General features: G+C 36.6%; 1 protein-coding gene across 9 annotated transcripts; it reads right to left on the reverse strand.

The window, feature by feature from the left end:
• Positions 1-86: 86 nt before the first annotated feature.
• On the reverse strand, positions 87-14,981 carry LOC148407797 (uncharacterized). 9 transcript variants are annotated; one of them, XR_015863682.1, is made up of 12 exons: positions 14,808-14,981; positions 14,208-14,334; positions 12,811-12,876; positions 5,569-9,893; positions 5,212-5,271; positions 4,958-5,022; positions 4,807-4,881; positions 4,135-4,288; positions 3,194-3,301; positions 3,073-3,121; positions 861-1,962; positions 87-792 (listed from the first exon to the last, which is right to left on the reverse strand). XR_015863682.1 is itself a non-coding variant. In XM_088402358.1 (12 exons), the coding sequence occupies exons 4-12, from the start codon at positions 9,310-9,312 to the stop codon at positions 932-934; spliced, it is 1,632 nt and encodes a 543-aa protein (XP_088258484.1). In that variant the 5' UTR covers positions 9,313-9,893; positions 12,811-12,876; positions 14,208-14,334; positions 14,808-14,981; the 3' UTR covers positions 87-931. The 9 variants fall into 9 exon arrangements, 8 of the variants coding, with proteins under 8 accessions (XP_088258484.1, XP_088258482.1, XP_088258481.1 ...); XM_088402358.1 differs by having other exon boundaries at positions 87-1,962; positions 5,212-5,268; positions 5,569-5,625; positions 9,277-9,893; XM_088402356.1 differs by having other exon boundaries at positions 87-1,962; positions 5,569-5,625; positions 9,277-9,893.
• Between the last annotated feature and the right edge of the window lie 996 nt (positions 14,982-15,977).

The following is a 15,977-nucleotide window of genomic DNA, read 5'->3' on the forward strand; positions in this document are numbered from 1 at the left end:
TGAAAATTATATTTAAAAATGTGATAGTGTTGGAATTTAGCAAATTACGGCTTCGTACGTACAGGTAATCTGACCAGTCATTGAAAAGGATTAAGTGGGCTCACAATTTTATTCAATTACTTTTATTTCTCAAGGTTGATTCCACCTGTTCATGTATCTTCAGAAGTACATAGCTGCATAAGTGTGTACAGTATATACATGGTATACCTAGACAAATATGTACAGACTGATAAAATATAGGCTCAAAAATGGCAAAAAACAAGCTGCCTCTTCCCATTAAACAAGGCAAACTGTATACAGATCATTTATCAAATATACAGAAATAAACTTTAAGGGAACAAGCATTGTTTTGTGGTTCCTGCCACACAGAACGGGTGATAATAGATTTTGTCAGCCGTTTGCACAATGAGTACACAATAGCTAATTTGATACAAAAATACATATTTGCCATAATATTCACATTACCATAATAATGTATCACTATATGCTTTAAAATGGTAATGTGGGTAACAATTCTGTTAGATGCCCGATTGTTGAGCATCGATTTAGTACTACAGAATGTTTGAATTTGTTAGAACTACAATGTGTAAAAATAACTAGTCTGTCGCTTTGTACACTGAAGAAGTAGCAAACTGTCGAAAAGCACAAATATCAGAATGTGACAGGATCAGTGTAAAATTAAGTGTGTTGATAGTGTGCCAGGAGATATCCACGTCATCATACCAATTATTCTTCTGCTGACTTTATGGTAAAGTACATCCCACTTCAGGGCAACCAATAGACTGCATACTCCTAAGAAAAATCATATTTCAAAAATGACATTTCAAAACAGAATACCAATTGGCAGAGCAGTTGTTAACCTGTGGAGTGTGTTGATCCAGATGTTGGAAGAGGTCTAACTCGAAAACCACAAGAGCCTTCAACCAATGAACTAAAATTGAAGCTCATCACCAAAACTGAGACACTGGAGGAGGTCGCCATCTCTTGAATGTGAGGCAGCAGATAGCGTCTCAACATGTGGCAGTGGGACGGAGAGCTTTTCCTTACTCAGAGACTGAATGGACGCTAATTTCTGACCCTGACTTCTAATGGAAACATCTGAGTCCAATGACGGCGCTTGGATCTCCACATCTTGACTTAGTAGTCTAGAGGACTCGGATTTGTGATTATTGAGGGTGATGGGAGTGAGCACTTGTGCGACGGTTGGCGTCGTTTGGGGCTTTTCCTTGATCCCAGCGGAAGCGGGTGTTTCCAGAAGTCGCAGGGGGACTTGATCGTCTTGCTTTATGCTCTCGGCTACTAACGTCTGGCAGTGTGTGATTAGGCGCGGTTGAATGTCCTCCTTGAGATGCCCTCTTTCAGCAATGGAAGATGGGGTGTCCAGATGCTCCAGTGCTAATTGGATGGGTTTATTGAGAGGCTTGGACGGGCCTGCTGTCACGGCGTGACCCTGCGCGGAAAGGTCCAGCTGATTCTCGACCTTTATATTCCCTGTCAGCGCAGGACCTTCAAACAACTTGATGATTAGCTGCTGTGATTCCCCTAAACTCAGAGGCTTGGTATACTCCTCAGCCTCAGTAAGTAACGGGAGCCCCTGAGGCTCAAAATGCTCCAGTAACAACTGGAAGCCGTCTTCAACACTCTGAAGTTCAATCTGAGACGCGGGGGAAAGCATCATGCAATCGAGAAGATTGAGCGTATGCTCATACTCGTGAGTTTCTCCGGGGTTCTGTCCATCAGGAGCAATTGAAAGTTCATTTTTGACACACGGCATCTGCATGTATTTCTTTTCTTCAGTCAGCGCTTCCACAGACTCTTCTGAATCGAGGGCGGAAGGAGGCTGCGAGTTGTAATGCATCGTTTCTGAAGAAGAGTCCAGTTCTTCGGATACCATGATGTCCTTCTGGACCGTGGCAAGGCACATATTATTGGCATGTGGAACTTCAAGATCTGGTGTATCCTCTGCAATAAGAACAAGAACAATCAGTCCAAGTTTTGGCAACACCGAACAGAAAAATCATTTCAATATTAGGGAATTCAACATATTTAAACTTGGGAAGACAACACAATTTTCTATTTTACAATATTTTCTATGCAACCCATTTGTCTAACCACATTTGTTGTGAAATATGAATCAAAATGTACCTCTATTTATCCTCAGAGGCGGCCATTTTGTTACTTGCCGTCGACTGAAAATAACATCACAGTTGCACAAGACTCAGGGAACAACTAATCAGGACAACCAATCGCAATTTAGCTTGCGAGCATCACATTATGAACAGAAGCCAGATCAGTAGTAATTGGGTCATTAAACTGTCCAGCATTAAACTGCCAAGCCAGTGACAAAATGGCCGCCCCGGGACAGAAGAAATCAAACAATTTTAAATGGGGGGGGGTTGACGTCTTTGAATGACTGTTCTAGACTTTCTTGATGCCAGCCATTTTTAAAGAGAAACAGAGCCAATTTTGAGCATTCTGACTGAACATGTTTATTTTTCATTTTCCAAAAACCTTTTCGCTGCCCATTTCTAAGAAAAAAAAAGACAATATAGTTGTTCGATTGCCGTCTTTTCACGTCAACAGCGCTAATGTGAAATAATGCTTGACAATATTTACTGTCAACTTATAGATCAGCCAAATCGCATTTACGCTTAATCCATGTTAACATTGTTCGAACACACACTTGTATTTTGTATTGGAAAGTTTTTACATTCATGTCTAAAATTACAAAATGACATACTATACAGAAAAATGTACCACACACTAACGGGATATTTGACCAGATGAGACAACCGCTTAGGTCTCAAATATGACCATGTGGAACAAGGAAACCTTTCATCCCATCTCACAAAGGACCATACTGAGGAATGCCTGGGTTATTTAATTCAACATATTTTAAACTTATTAGCAATCAAACTGGCTACGAATGTAACTTATTACACACAAAAAAGCAGTAGTAGAAATAACATGCGCCGCTAAAGCATTCATAACTTCAGCACAAAAACAATCAAAAGCCACTCAAATTTTTCAACTATTTGGCAGATATTTTATGTTGATATGAAGATGACCTACTTGAAACACCGGTGTGAACTTTACTCTTTCGCCGCTTCCTGCGTTTCCCCTGAAGGAAAAAAAAATTCTAGTGTTCTCCTTTGCTATTCCTCAATTGAAGGAAAAATCATGTAATACTCACATAGTTTTCACAGGTGGACCAGCGAGGATAAAGCTGAGCGTGACGTCGTTTTTGAGCGTCAGCTTCTTCATAATATTTGTCCCTGTCTGCTTGTGGTAGCAGCTTCCACTGTGAACACAAACAATCACAAATAAATGACAGAATTTGCCAAATCCTTATTGTATCATAAAATGGAAATACACGTTCACTTTACATGTCGTATAAGACATTAGAAATAGGACTATAATAGTTCACATTTCTCCTGTATTTACTTCTATTACCTCCTTTTAAAAATGTTATTCAAGCCTATACCATTGATAAAGCACTTGATGCTTTTAGTCTGTCATGTTATTACCCAACAGCAATTTTTAAAATGTCTTGTGATGCTCTTGGCTCCCTCTGGTGGTATGCAAAAGAATCGCTTAATTACATGTTCAAACTGCATGATATAAGTAGTGGCTTAATATGGGAATAGTGGCTTAATATAGTTTTTTTTTTTTTTAAACATTTTCCATATTATATATGTAGTCTTTACTTTTATTAGAGGAAGCGGTGTTCAAATTCTCCATAATGGTGCATTGGATTTCATAATAGTTTAAATATATTAAAATACATACTGCTGGCTGCATGTTTTTGCTAGTTTTTGTTTTTAGACCTTACTTGGTGTAAAAAATACACTATGTTGTGCAAGTAATTCCTTATACTAAATACACAATGTTGTGCAAGTAATTCCTTATACTATGTCTTTTCATAACCTTTTGTGGTTTCTGTCCTGAAGCCAAAACCTCTGTATATTTAAAATGTAGATAGTTTGTGGGCGCCTATGTTACATAGAATTGCTTAACAAGCCTTTTATTTATATACTGCCAGAAAAAAAGGTTTTTGCCATTTGAACCTCCTCTAACTATTAGCATTATGTATATTACGGTCCCATGAACTTCCTTCTTCACTGCGTAACCTACCATTTTTCCGAGGGCCACATGGACAGAAGCACTGTCTCTCTTTTCCAACTGCATGGTGATTACTTCTCTGTACTTATTTGCAAACAACATGAAGGCATTCGGTGGCTTCTTTATGTAGGGTCGTTCCCGCACATGTTCTGTCTTCCTTGTATTACTGAAATTAAGGGCACAAAATGGCGTGTATTAGTAAACATTTCAAAGCTTATGGTGTCTTTCTGAATGTGTTTAAAGGTTTCAAAGGAGAAAATAATGTAACAGCCCATTTTTGGGGGAGGCGAAATTATATGATCAAGATTTTTTTTCTCATAGCATCAGCAAGATTTTTGTGTTTGTGAAGTTAAAATAAAAATGAATCTCTACATGCCGTAACAGAATTCAGTTAAGGCACTCAATAAAAGATTAAAAATATGGCACATGAGTGATATTACTAACAACGGGACTCTCTCAAAGTGATGAAAATTGTAGCTTCAAAAACTTGTAGCAAGTACTGGATGTTTAGTAAATATGACTTAAGAATTTCCCTTCATTTCAAAAACGTGAAATAATTTCTGGCCTGGAGAGTTGTGCGTCACAAAATCTGGCTTTTAGTCATGTGTAGACATTTTATATCCAGTATATAGCAACATAGACATACTTTCATGAGCCAGTATGGAAATAATAGTAAAATCTTACATTGTTGTGAAGAGGTTTTGTGGAGGAGCTGCAGACATTAACGGATGAACCTGCTCAAACAAAATTTCTCCATTCCTAGAGACAGGGAAAAATACTGATGTGAAGAATGTGTTGTTGTTACAATGTTACATTTGCAAGGAATTCCACTTACATAAATCCAACAGGTACCATCTGAGGGGCCCCAGGTGTCATCATCATGCCTGAGGGCGCCCTCATCTGAAACACAATTGAAAAATGAAATATGAAGTGCAAAAAGAAGAAAATTATTGTAAATATAAGAAACAGAAAAACAATGTTCTGCTAGTTGAAAATGAGTAGCAAGACACTGACTTGTCTTTTCACCACTGGCTAAGATAGAATTTCCAAATTATTCAATCAGAAATATAAAGATATTGTAGACACTACCATTTGTTGGGGATGTGGGCCAAGAACATTTTGGACAGGCCATTGATGAGGCAGTTGCTGCTGTTCAAAGGTAAAGGAAAAAAAAACATCAGAATTCTTTGTTTTATCTTGGTGGTCATTATGTTGTATTATTTGCAATATCTCAGAAAATGAAAACTATGGTTATTTTTTTTTTGTAATCTATGCATGCCAAAGGAATTGCTAAAATATAAAGTTTATTCTCAAGTGACCGATATATTTACCCTGACGTCTTTGTCACTTGGCAACAAGTCTTTCAATCACGCCCCGAAAAGTTTTGGTCTATCACCATTTACACAAATGTACCTGATTACATCCCAAGAATTAAGAAGTACTTACCTGACTATGATTATGGAATCCGGCATGACTATTGAGATGCACAGGTGGTCGGATCTGCTGCGGTACATTGTACATGTTAGGACCGCTCATCATTGTAGTCGGCTGTGAAAAACGAGGACCCACGGGAAAAGTGGGGAGCATGGGCCTTGGATGGCATTCTGGCCTGATCGGGTGCATTTTGATCCAAGTTCAGTAACAAAAACAGATCGAGGCGCTTGTCAGGTATCGATTAGGAAAAATTGTAATTGGGTCATGCAGGAGGTAATTCTGCAAAAAAGGCTCATTTTTGTTATTCTATATTTGTAAACATTTTCAACTAGTATTCGCCATTAGTTTCACAGCTTGTTTGGAAGATGGGTGGATGGATTATGTAACATCATTTCTGACACTGGTGATGAATCCTTGTCAACATGATGTATTAGTGACATTTCAAGGACAACGCAAACAACTTAGAGCGATTACATATGTCAAAGCCTCAAAAGAGTGTTCCTCTTGCCATGCCATTGAACTTTTACCTACACAAACTTGATGCGCAACTATCCTGTGGGTTTTTTTCCCCCCATGTTGTCCCTTAATGCCACTGTTACGCAATATTACATCGCCACCTGTTTTGCCAGATATACTCCTCAAAACTATCATCCATGTTAAAATTGTAATGATCATGAACATGCTCAAATAAAAAAAATAAGTGTGCTGACACAGCAATCACAAAGACTTTTTGCCATTCTCTTTGACTCTAAAACTGTACCCATCTACTCACCTTCATCCACTCGAAGACACAACACCCCATCTTCCAAAAACTGCACTCTAACTCTCCATCTTAATTATCCACTCTTGCAAATAACCTAAAAATCATAAAAATAACCTCACCTTCTCCCACCTCATTGATTTGCTTGTCCGCTACACCAACCCACTGAAACCTCACACAAAACATTGGAAAATCCACTTTGTAAGATATTCAAAGACTCACCTCTTCAAAACCTGATCACTCACCCCATTTTGTCATACAGATCCTATTTATTAACCTTCCACTAATTTGTCTGAACGGCTTGTCCTCAATAAGGTTGCAGATGAGCCTGAGCCTAGCTGACAACTCATAGCACATTCACAACTACATTATGGTCAATTTAAAGAATGTCAAACAGGGGTCACGCAGCCAAATTTGATGCCAAATGTAAATGTGATTTTGCCTATCATGAATATGTTGTGCTGTATTGATGAAAAGCAATGCAAGTACATTATGAACATATATTTAATGAAGTCTTTTTACAAACAAGAACAACCACAGAGTTCTGAACATGAACGTGCAATAAGCTTCATATTATCATCTCACATGTTTGCATTATGACTTATGACAGAGATCGCATAAGTTTGACTTTTAATTAATCGTTTTTCGCAACGGATAAAGAAAGCATCAGTACCCGTCAGCTACGAAATTGTCTATGTCGTTATAGTTACGGGTCGTACTGCAAACCGTAAATTACGCCGCTGTTGTGTATTTACGTAAGCAAGCTGTCAAGCTGTTTATGTTGCTAACTGTCGTCTGCGACGTGAAGCATTTACGTTCCTACGATGCGTCGCTAAGCTACACTAACTTCCACTGTTGAACTTAACTCTTTCATTGCTGTTCATTTTACAAAAAAGAACCTCTGAAGTGCTACATTAAAGTATTGAGTGTAGAAAATTGATAAATATATGTTTTAGTAGTGCTACATTAAAGTATTAATTTTGTTTAGTAATCAGCGTAAAAACGCCAGTTTTCACTCAAACAAATGTAGAAATGTGTTATATACGGCGTAAAAACACTAATTGTTGTCACTCAAACATATTGTGGACTCAAAATGCAGTAAGGGTTTACTTGTAGGGATAAACTATTTAGACTACTTTTACAAAGTAATTTGCACGTTGTTTGGGCATGTGTACTTGGAATGCATCTTGTGTTACGTCATTGTTAAAATTTATAAATCTAAATAAGAACCTCTGGAATTTAATATTTCTCTGGAGATTTGGCGTGTTTTTAATTGAAAGATGATTCACTGGACAACTTTCCGATTTTAGTGGCCATTATATGTCCGTGAGTATTTTAAACCCCCAAAGACCCAAAGCTGTCATCTGCTGGCCATTGTCCAGGCCAGCAAAGATGCTAATGACGAAATTAAAAAGACATTTAACAAGTAAAAAAAAAAAAAAAGACAACTGAAAGTTTACCCGGCCTTCACCTTAAAAAAAAGAACATAGTTGACGACAATTGTTTTCATCGCCGCTCCACGTCTTGATTTAAGATGATGCCATTTACGTAAAGTCAGGTGCGAACTTGTTTGTGTTCCGCGTGAACAAAAAAGTTTGTTTCAACGTAAAATGTCGTTTAATGAAGACGAATATGCGTGCTGGTGTCGCGGAAAGATGCACGTGTGCTGTCTTTTGGTAAAAAAAAAAAAAAAAAAAAAATCAAAAAAGCATTTTCAATAACCTCTCACCAGCACCGAACGTATAAAGGCATCTAATCTGCAAACAGGTATGGGACAAAACGACAATAAATACATTTCTACATTTATATAATAGTCAAATAAAGCAGCAAATTGTGGAATTGTGATAAACTGAACTGGACTGGTAGAAAGTGGCTATTTCTTACTTACATAGCTTATTTAACCAGTCGACCATATGGATACATTACATAATAATTTGTAAATATTAAGTTATGCAACAACGTATTATATGAACATTTAACTGACTGACATGAATGGATAAAAATTGAGAATAAAACAACTATAGACTTTAAAGGAAATGGTGGGGAAAGGATAATCACTGACTTATCTTCTGATTGACTGCAGGTACATTTTTATTTTTAAAAAATGTGAAAAGGTTACACTGTAATTCAAAACAAATACTGAAGCTAGACATCTGCTGCTAGGCCATTTCCAGAATGTTCTCTGAAAGTACTTACCATGTAAGGATTTTTTTTTTTTTTTGTCTAGTCTTGTACATAATTGAAAAAGCACTTGTGCTGAAAAGAAACAAGCATGATACCTTAAACAATTAAACTTACTGTTTCTTCACTTTCAGTGAAATGCGAAGTGAAAGTTATGTAGCGTTCAGGTGCTCTGGAAGTCCATGTACGCGGCTTGCTGTGTCGACTTCAGCAACTCCAAAACGTTTTCATTAATTCTGTATGACTTTGGGATGGCGATTTTCTGAGCTGTTCATGTTAAACATTTACAATGCAGGAAAAGTACAGTGAAGAGGTACCTTGATAATCCAGATGTCTAATTACAGTTCGCCATATTACTACTACATTATATTCTATTGAGACCCAAGCTATGCATTTGTGCCCACTATACTGGACATCTGTTTTTGGTCTATGTCTTTTGACCCATTCTGGCTATCCTACTAAGTCCCACTGTCCTCAGGAGAGGACACCCTAGCCTTTTTAATCATTTCTCCTATGTTTTGGTGGAATGCAATTCACTTTGCTGTCTTGCCAAGACAAAATGGGACACAAAATTGGACACAAATGAATAAGCTGAGTCTCGGTAAGATATGTGATGAATGATTTATGCTTGGATCATGTGTATGTTCTTTACTATGTATGAAAGACATTATCATTGTCTTTGCAGCCATCATCAATTTATTTCTATTTCAGTATTATTTGTATGCAGAGGACAGAAAAATCTGTGTTCTGTACCAATGTAAAATGTTGAAAAAGCTAACCTTGCATGTTGAGAGTTGCTCTTCCAGGCGATTCATGAATATACCAGAATCTGTGGCTCCATCTCAACCAGGAAGCATCAAAGCAATTCCACCAGATGGAAGTTGCTGTCTGTATTTTCTACAAAGAATAAATCCACTCTTCCGAAAAATGGCAAATGACTCAAAATATTCCACATGGTAAGGACTTGGCTCCATCGTTGTCATGATTATCATATTGTATATCCAATTATGAAGGGATGGTGATTTTAAACTGGATGTGACAAAAACAGCTGTGATGACTTTTGTCATGATGGTAAGATCAATAAAGGTTGGTTGGTGAAAAATTGAAAGACGCGGGGGAATGCTTGAGACGGTTGAAATTCCTCTCATTTCACAGGATCTCCACAATGGTCCTGCCAAGTGGTGTCCCCTTCAGAATCGCCGGAAGATTTGGTTGCATGGAGAAAAAATCCATTCTGTTGTAATCCATTGCATGGCTTGTGTACAACCATCATGAGCTCAACTTTACGTTCTGTGATGTTTTGAATGGTTGTGTATGGACTGGTGACCTTTCCAGCTTTTTCTTCAAATGTTATGTTCCTCTGTCCTCATTGAGGACATCCACCACCTTGCAGTTCCTGCAGAGTGGTAGGTTAGAGGTTTTAAAAGAGGAAGTCATGTCAAAACTTTCCATGTCATCTCCAGTCAAAATAAGGTATTACAAGGAAAAATGGCTGCCCCATGGATTTATTTTTCTCCTTGAGAAAGTCTGCTATTATATTTTCTATGTGGCCTCACTATTATAAAATGGCAAACATACCCATTTATATCATTAAAATGGCATCCATTTATATCCACGATTGGTTTTAGAATCCGATTTAACGGGTGGCCATTTTGTCATTTAATCTGAAGATGACATTGCAGTTGCAAACATCAAAGTTGACGTCAAGTGGCAAAATGGCGTCCCCTTATGGAAAGCTTTGTTTTCCCCCAAATTTCTCAACATATGAAAGTTGTCAAAACAGAAGATAAGCGACATTGAATTTTGTGTTACTGATACCAAATTGTATTTAAATATTTTTCAAATTTAACAAATTGTATTTAAATATTTTTCAACACGGTAATTGCATTTATTTTTCAAAGTTAACAAATTGTATTTAAATATTTTTCAACACGTTAAAACTTTTTACACTTTATGCAGGTTACTGGTTCTCAAAAGTGCCTGAAATAAACTAGAAACATTTGACCAACTAAGTTTGATGCTGAAAAAAAAAGGATCTGGAGCATTACACAGTAGCATCAAAATGAATCTGAAACGGATTAAACCGTGCTGATTTTTATAAATGTTCGAAATCAAATGTTGACTGCACCACTCACTATGTACAATTACAATTGCAACAAAAGCTACCTGTTCCTGGGGTCAAATTAATGACTTAAGTTGTTCAGGATTTACAGTAATACCCGGTGGAGGGGGACCCCAAATGAGATCTTGCATTGGCTGGGGCCAGGCCCTGGTCGAAAAACATCAGTCTTGAAATGTGTTCCGAGTTGAGGTTAGGACAAGCCAATCAGGTTCATTTACACCAAACTCGTTTCATTATGTGCCTTGCTTTGTGAGCAGTCATTGAAACAAGGAGCCCTTTGGGACAAATTAGAGCGGAAATTCAAGCCTTTTTCACTCAACTTCAGTGTGTCACCTCAATTGCGCTCTGGAAACATGGATCTGAAACCCAAATGTCTACAGTATACAAAAACAATTGAACTAGCCTTGCCTTAGTTTTCAGAACAGTAGAACCAACACAAAAACTAACCAACACAAAAACTAATTAGGCATTCTTAAGAAATGGTCAAAACATGCTTTAAAAATTGAAACTAAATGTGACAACAAAACTAGTTAGGGCTAGTGCTCGAGCTTCGCCCTGACAGCTCGGGGTTTGTGAAATAATGGGCATTTTGGAGCTAATTTAGTTTCTATACAGATTTGCCTTCTTTGGTTTAGTGTTTTGGCGCCATCTCTGGTCGCTATTGATAGCGCATTTTGTGGTGGGAAGAAGTTGCTTCAGTGCGCATGCCTTGTTCCTTCTTGGCTTAGTGTTTTTTGGCGCCATCTCTGGTCGCTGTTGATAGCGCATTTTGTGGTGGGAAGCAGTTGCTTAAGTGCGCATGCTTTGTTCCTTCTCTCTGGCCAACGTTTGTTTTTTGAATGTTGTCATTTATGTAAATATGCCCCAAATTAGTCCTATGTTGGGCCAACTTGTGATTGTAGATAAAATGCTAGCTAATGTAACGTCTTGTATCGTGTTTAAGTTTAGCTCATTAGTATTTTTGTGTAAAAGTAGCTCGTTAACATTTTTGTGGTATGTATGATTGTTACTTTTCAGCTATACTTAAGTTTACAAAATAAAAAGTTTACAAAATAAAAACGGCAAATTGCATGTCTTCTCATAACTGGGTCCCCCACAGAGGTTGCTGCCAATTATTTAAACAAAATCAACGTAAAATAAAATTCTACTTTAGCATTGCTGGCTTCAACGCTTTGTTTTATATGGTGCATTTCGACAAATTTCATAATTTTTAAATATATAAGACTGACAAAATTGATTGCCTTATTTAAGAGTAATGAAGACTTTTGCAATTTAATATGAAATACAATGAAATTAACACATTTTTTATTAATGACCCAAATTATTTCAGACCCCCTGCAGTCAGACTATAAACCCCCGGGGATTCACCGACCACACTTCGAGAACCACTGATCTAGGAGGACCTGTATCCACTTGGAATATTTCTAATTTTCGGTCAAGAAATGTTGCTGGCTAAGTATTAGCAAGCATGTCACGTTTTATTTTACCCCCTCTGAGCCTAAGTGACCTTCCAGAGCATTTCGGCCGATAATGCAGATTTGACACCGAAACATCAAAAACTTTTTTGACATCAAAAAAGCCTACCAACATTGTAAAATACAAAAAAAAGTCATAAAATGAATAGCTCAAGTCATGTTCTTTAGTACACTGCTAAAATTATTTCCAACCACTGCATTTTGTGTACCTGATAAAGTGGCCAATTATAGATATTTCAAACTCAACTTTCCCTGTTTTCTATTTTGGTTATGATTTGATATTTATATATTCATAGAGAATAGAGTATCATTTCATCCATTTTGGTTTTATAGAGAACAGAGTGTTTATTTAAAAAAAAAAAAGATGCCATTTGAGCAAGGGTGTATAGATTTTCATATCCGCTGTACAATGAATAATATAGCAAGACTATTTTGTACTAGTATGCATGTGATTAAACTAAGACAAACCTTTGCCATTTGCCAACTGATCAGAGTGTGATTCAATGATTATGAAATGTAAAAAAGTTCTCAAAAACCCCAAGCTATACAATTGAATTAAATTCAGACTACAAATCATCAGAAAAACAATTTACATCTGGTTTACACGAAAAGACCCAATTCCACATATTTGGAGCGCTATACAATTTGTAAATAAGTTTTTCAAAAAATTTCTGGCTCTATTTTGTTCTACCCTCAGCCATAGTACAGATACCTACCTAAATAAAACTCCACCAGTAGTGACATATGCAAAATCTTCTGTTTCGTAGTGGCCAGAGAGATGTCTGACAACACAATGGCAACATTGAAATAGTGCCTGCACACACCACATTAACATTCCCCACCCATCACAAAAAAAAACAAAAAAACAAAACCAAAGACATTAAAGAGCATTGCGGGATTTGCACAGAACGTTCTGTGCTCTATGTCACAAATACTCTTTAATACAGTATATAGAAATGTTTGGAACCTAGTGTAACCCATGTCACAAACTATTTTATAACCTACAGTGTCTTTTTATGTCAAGTCCTATTTTATAACTTCTGATGTCATTTTCAAGATTGATGATGATTTTAGTCGAAAATTATTATGCAATGCCCATTTTCAAGCTCTGATTGGTAGCATGTTACAGTTTGGCTGAATCAATCTTAACCCTTTAAGCACCAAAGTATAGTAAAATTGAGCCAAGCAACCTTTAGAGGACAGGGGGTCAAACTCTGGTCCTTGAGGGCCCAATCCTGCATGTTTTTCAGGTTTCTCTCCATCAGCAATTTCTATAGGAGCTTGAAAACAATCCTACACATTTTATTCTGGTGCGTTGCTCATGAGAGCTAATGGTTTTACTTGTATATAAGTCTAGAATACTTGGAAAATAATTTAAAAATTCCCATTTGCATTGCCAAGACATACCACTCGGATTATATATCCCATAGACCAGTGATTCTTAAAGTAGGGTCGGCAGACCCCCGGGTGTTCGTGATATTGACTGCAGGGGTTCCATGAAATTATTTGGATTATTCATTTAAAAAAAAAAAAAATTCAATAAAGCAATCAATTCAACCACTTGAATGTATTTTTAAAATGTGTCAAAATGCATTTGTTTCCAATGTTTGTTGCTAAAAAGGACATGAAACGACTTATGAAAATGTTATTAAGAAATAGTGTATATAAAATTGCCTAAGAGTGCCCACTAGTTTTTAGTGCAGTGGTTCTCAAAGTGGGGGCCATGATCTGACTGCAGGGGGTCCGTGAAATAATTTAGGTTTTCATTAAAAAAAAAATCTTTGTGTTAAATTCATTTTATTTTCTAAAATAAGGCACTATGTTCGGCTTCAAATCTTTTTTGTTGTGTTTCCGCAAACAGTTGCAAATGGGGTCTTTGGAAAATGTGCATTCTCAAATCCAAAAAGTTTGAGAACCCCTCCTATAGACCATGATACTTGTAAAAAAAAAAAAAAGTATAAAAAAAAAAGTGCCAAAAAATGATCACCAAACACCTGTAATACATAGCAATCCTTGTAATCTATAGTAACACACATACATCACATAATATCAATCAATACATTTCCACAGTACTAGATCTTTAATTCATGAGAGATTTTACAGTGCAACCTACCTTGTTGACAGTAAGCCTCAGTTGCTAAATGCCATTGTGATCTGTACATAGGTGTGTAATGAACTGCTGGGACGCCATTTCATGTTATTGTATGTTATTTCTCTACCCACTGCCATTTTTTTAAAAGCTGTGGGACAGGAACGGGAGAGAAAGGGTTAAAGCATCCCTCCATTTTCAAACTATTAACATTTTAAAACAATATGAAAACTGAATATTTTCAGCTGCCTAAAGGCTTAAACCTTATTTTTAACAAATGCCATGCATAAAACAATGGAAAAATGTGAAATTCTAAGCCAAGGAAAATTTTTAAAAATTGAGAGGCCTAAAGGAGTACAATTTTGAATCATCAGGTTTGTATATACACGCACACATACATATATGGAAAATTCATGTTTACTCTTAGTGGACACAATGCACCTGATTTTTGTTTCATATTGGTTTACTATTTAGATTCAAACCTTTGTAATTTAACTATAAAAAACATGTTTTCCATTGCATAAAACATGAATTCAATACAGTACAACTACAGTAGATTCATTTTAAAGAGAAAAATAACAGGCATTAACATTTTTAGTCACGGAGAAATATGGTTAAACTTACCAGTATTTTTTTGGGGCTCTGATACTTTCTCGACTTGCACCAATAATGACATGAGAAATCTGAGGTACTATTTGAACTCTTCGGAGTTGAGAGGGGTAAAAATGCATTGGCTACCCAGAAATATGAGCCATACAAGGCATACACAAACCTTACCTACCTATTGTAAAAGAATGAAAAAAAAAGAATGCATTAAAGAGTGTACCTTCTTTATTATATCATGAGGTTATATTCAAAGAAGCATTGGCGGTCTTTGAAAAGTGGATATGTACAGTACGTACTGTACTATGGATGGCCAATTTAGTCAACATGAGAGTTATGGATCTATTAATACTTCAAAACAAAAGATACTGTTTAATATTTTTAAATGTCATTCTGCAGCGCCTGTTTCATTAAAATATATATAACTAAAGCTTTTTGATCATCTATCCATACATCCGTTTTCTATAGCCGCTTATCCCCACAGGGGTCGCAGGTTTGCTGGAGCCTATCTCAGCTGGCTTCGGGCAGTAGGCGGGGGACACCCTGAACTGCTTGCCAGCCAATCGCAGGGCACAAAAGACGGACGACCCTTTCGTAATATCCAACTAATTTAAAATTTGTGAAGGTAATTGACATTTGCAAGACTTTTCAAAAAGACTGGAAATATATCACTACGTTTGGCTACAAAAATATACCAAGATTATTGGTATTTTTGTTCATTATTAACTCTTAATCCAAGTCATGTTTTCGAACTGTTGCCCTGTTACTTTACTACAAAAAAAAAAAACCTGCAGGAACCACAAGCCACAAAGTAGAAAATGAGCTTTTAGTGTGTTTCTTTTGTGAAAATATGAATACGGAAAGTGAGTTTTCTTCTGATCCAAGTTAGGAAAATATCCATCAAAATCATGAGGTTTATAAGTTAAAATCAATGTAGCAGGGGTTAAAACATTTTTTGTTGTTGTTTTGGATAAATAAAATTGCTATTTTTTGACTGGTCTGACTTTAAAAATGAAAAAAAAATAAATTGGCGAGAAAATAGCAACGTAAACCTGCAATGGACAGTTAAGGTGAAAAATGAAGAGTGAAGTCGCGATAACCGAAACGCGTAACACTGATTTCTATTTATTTTTCATAGTTATTGAATACGCAACACTGGGAGCAGGACGTCCAATTTTATTATATTACTGC

This window comes from Hippichthys cyanospilos, chromosome 19, assembly GCF_059441005.1.
Source record: "Hippichthys cyanospilos isolate Australia breed blue-spotted pipefish chromosome 19, RoL_Hcya_1.0, whole genome shotgun sequence".
Classification (NCBI taxonomy): domain Eukaryota; kingdom Metazoa; phylum Chordata; class Actinopteri; order Syngnathiformes; family Syngnathidae; genus Hippichthys; species Hippichthys cyanospilos.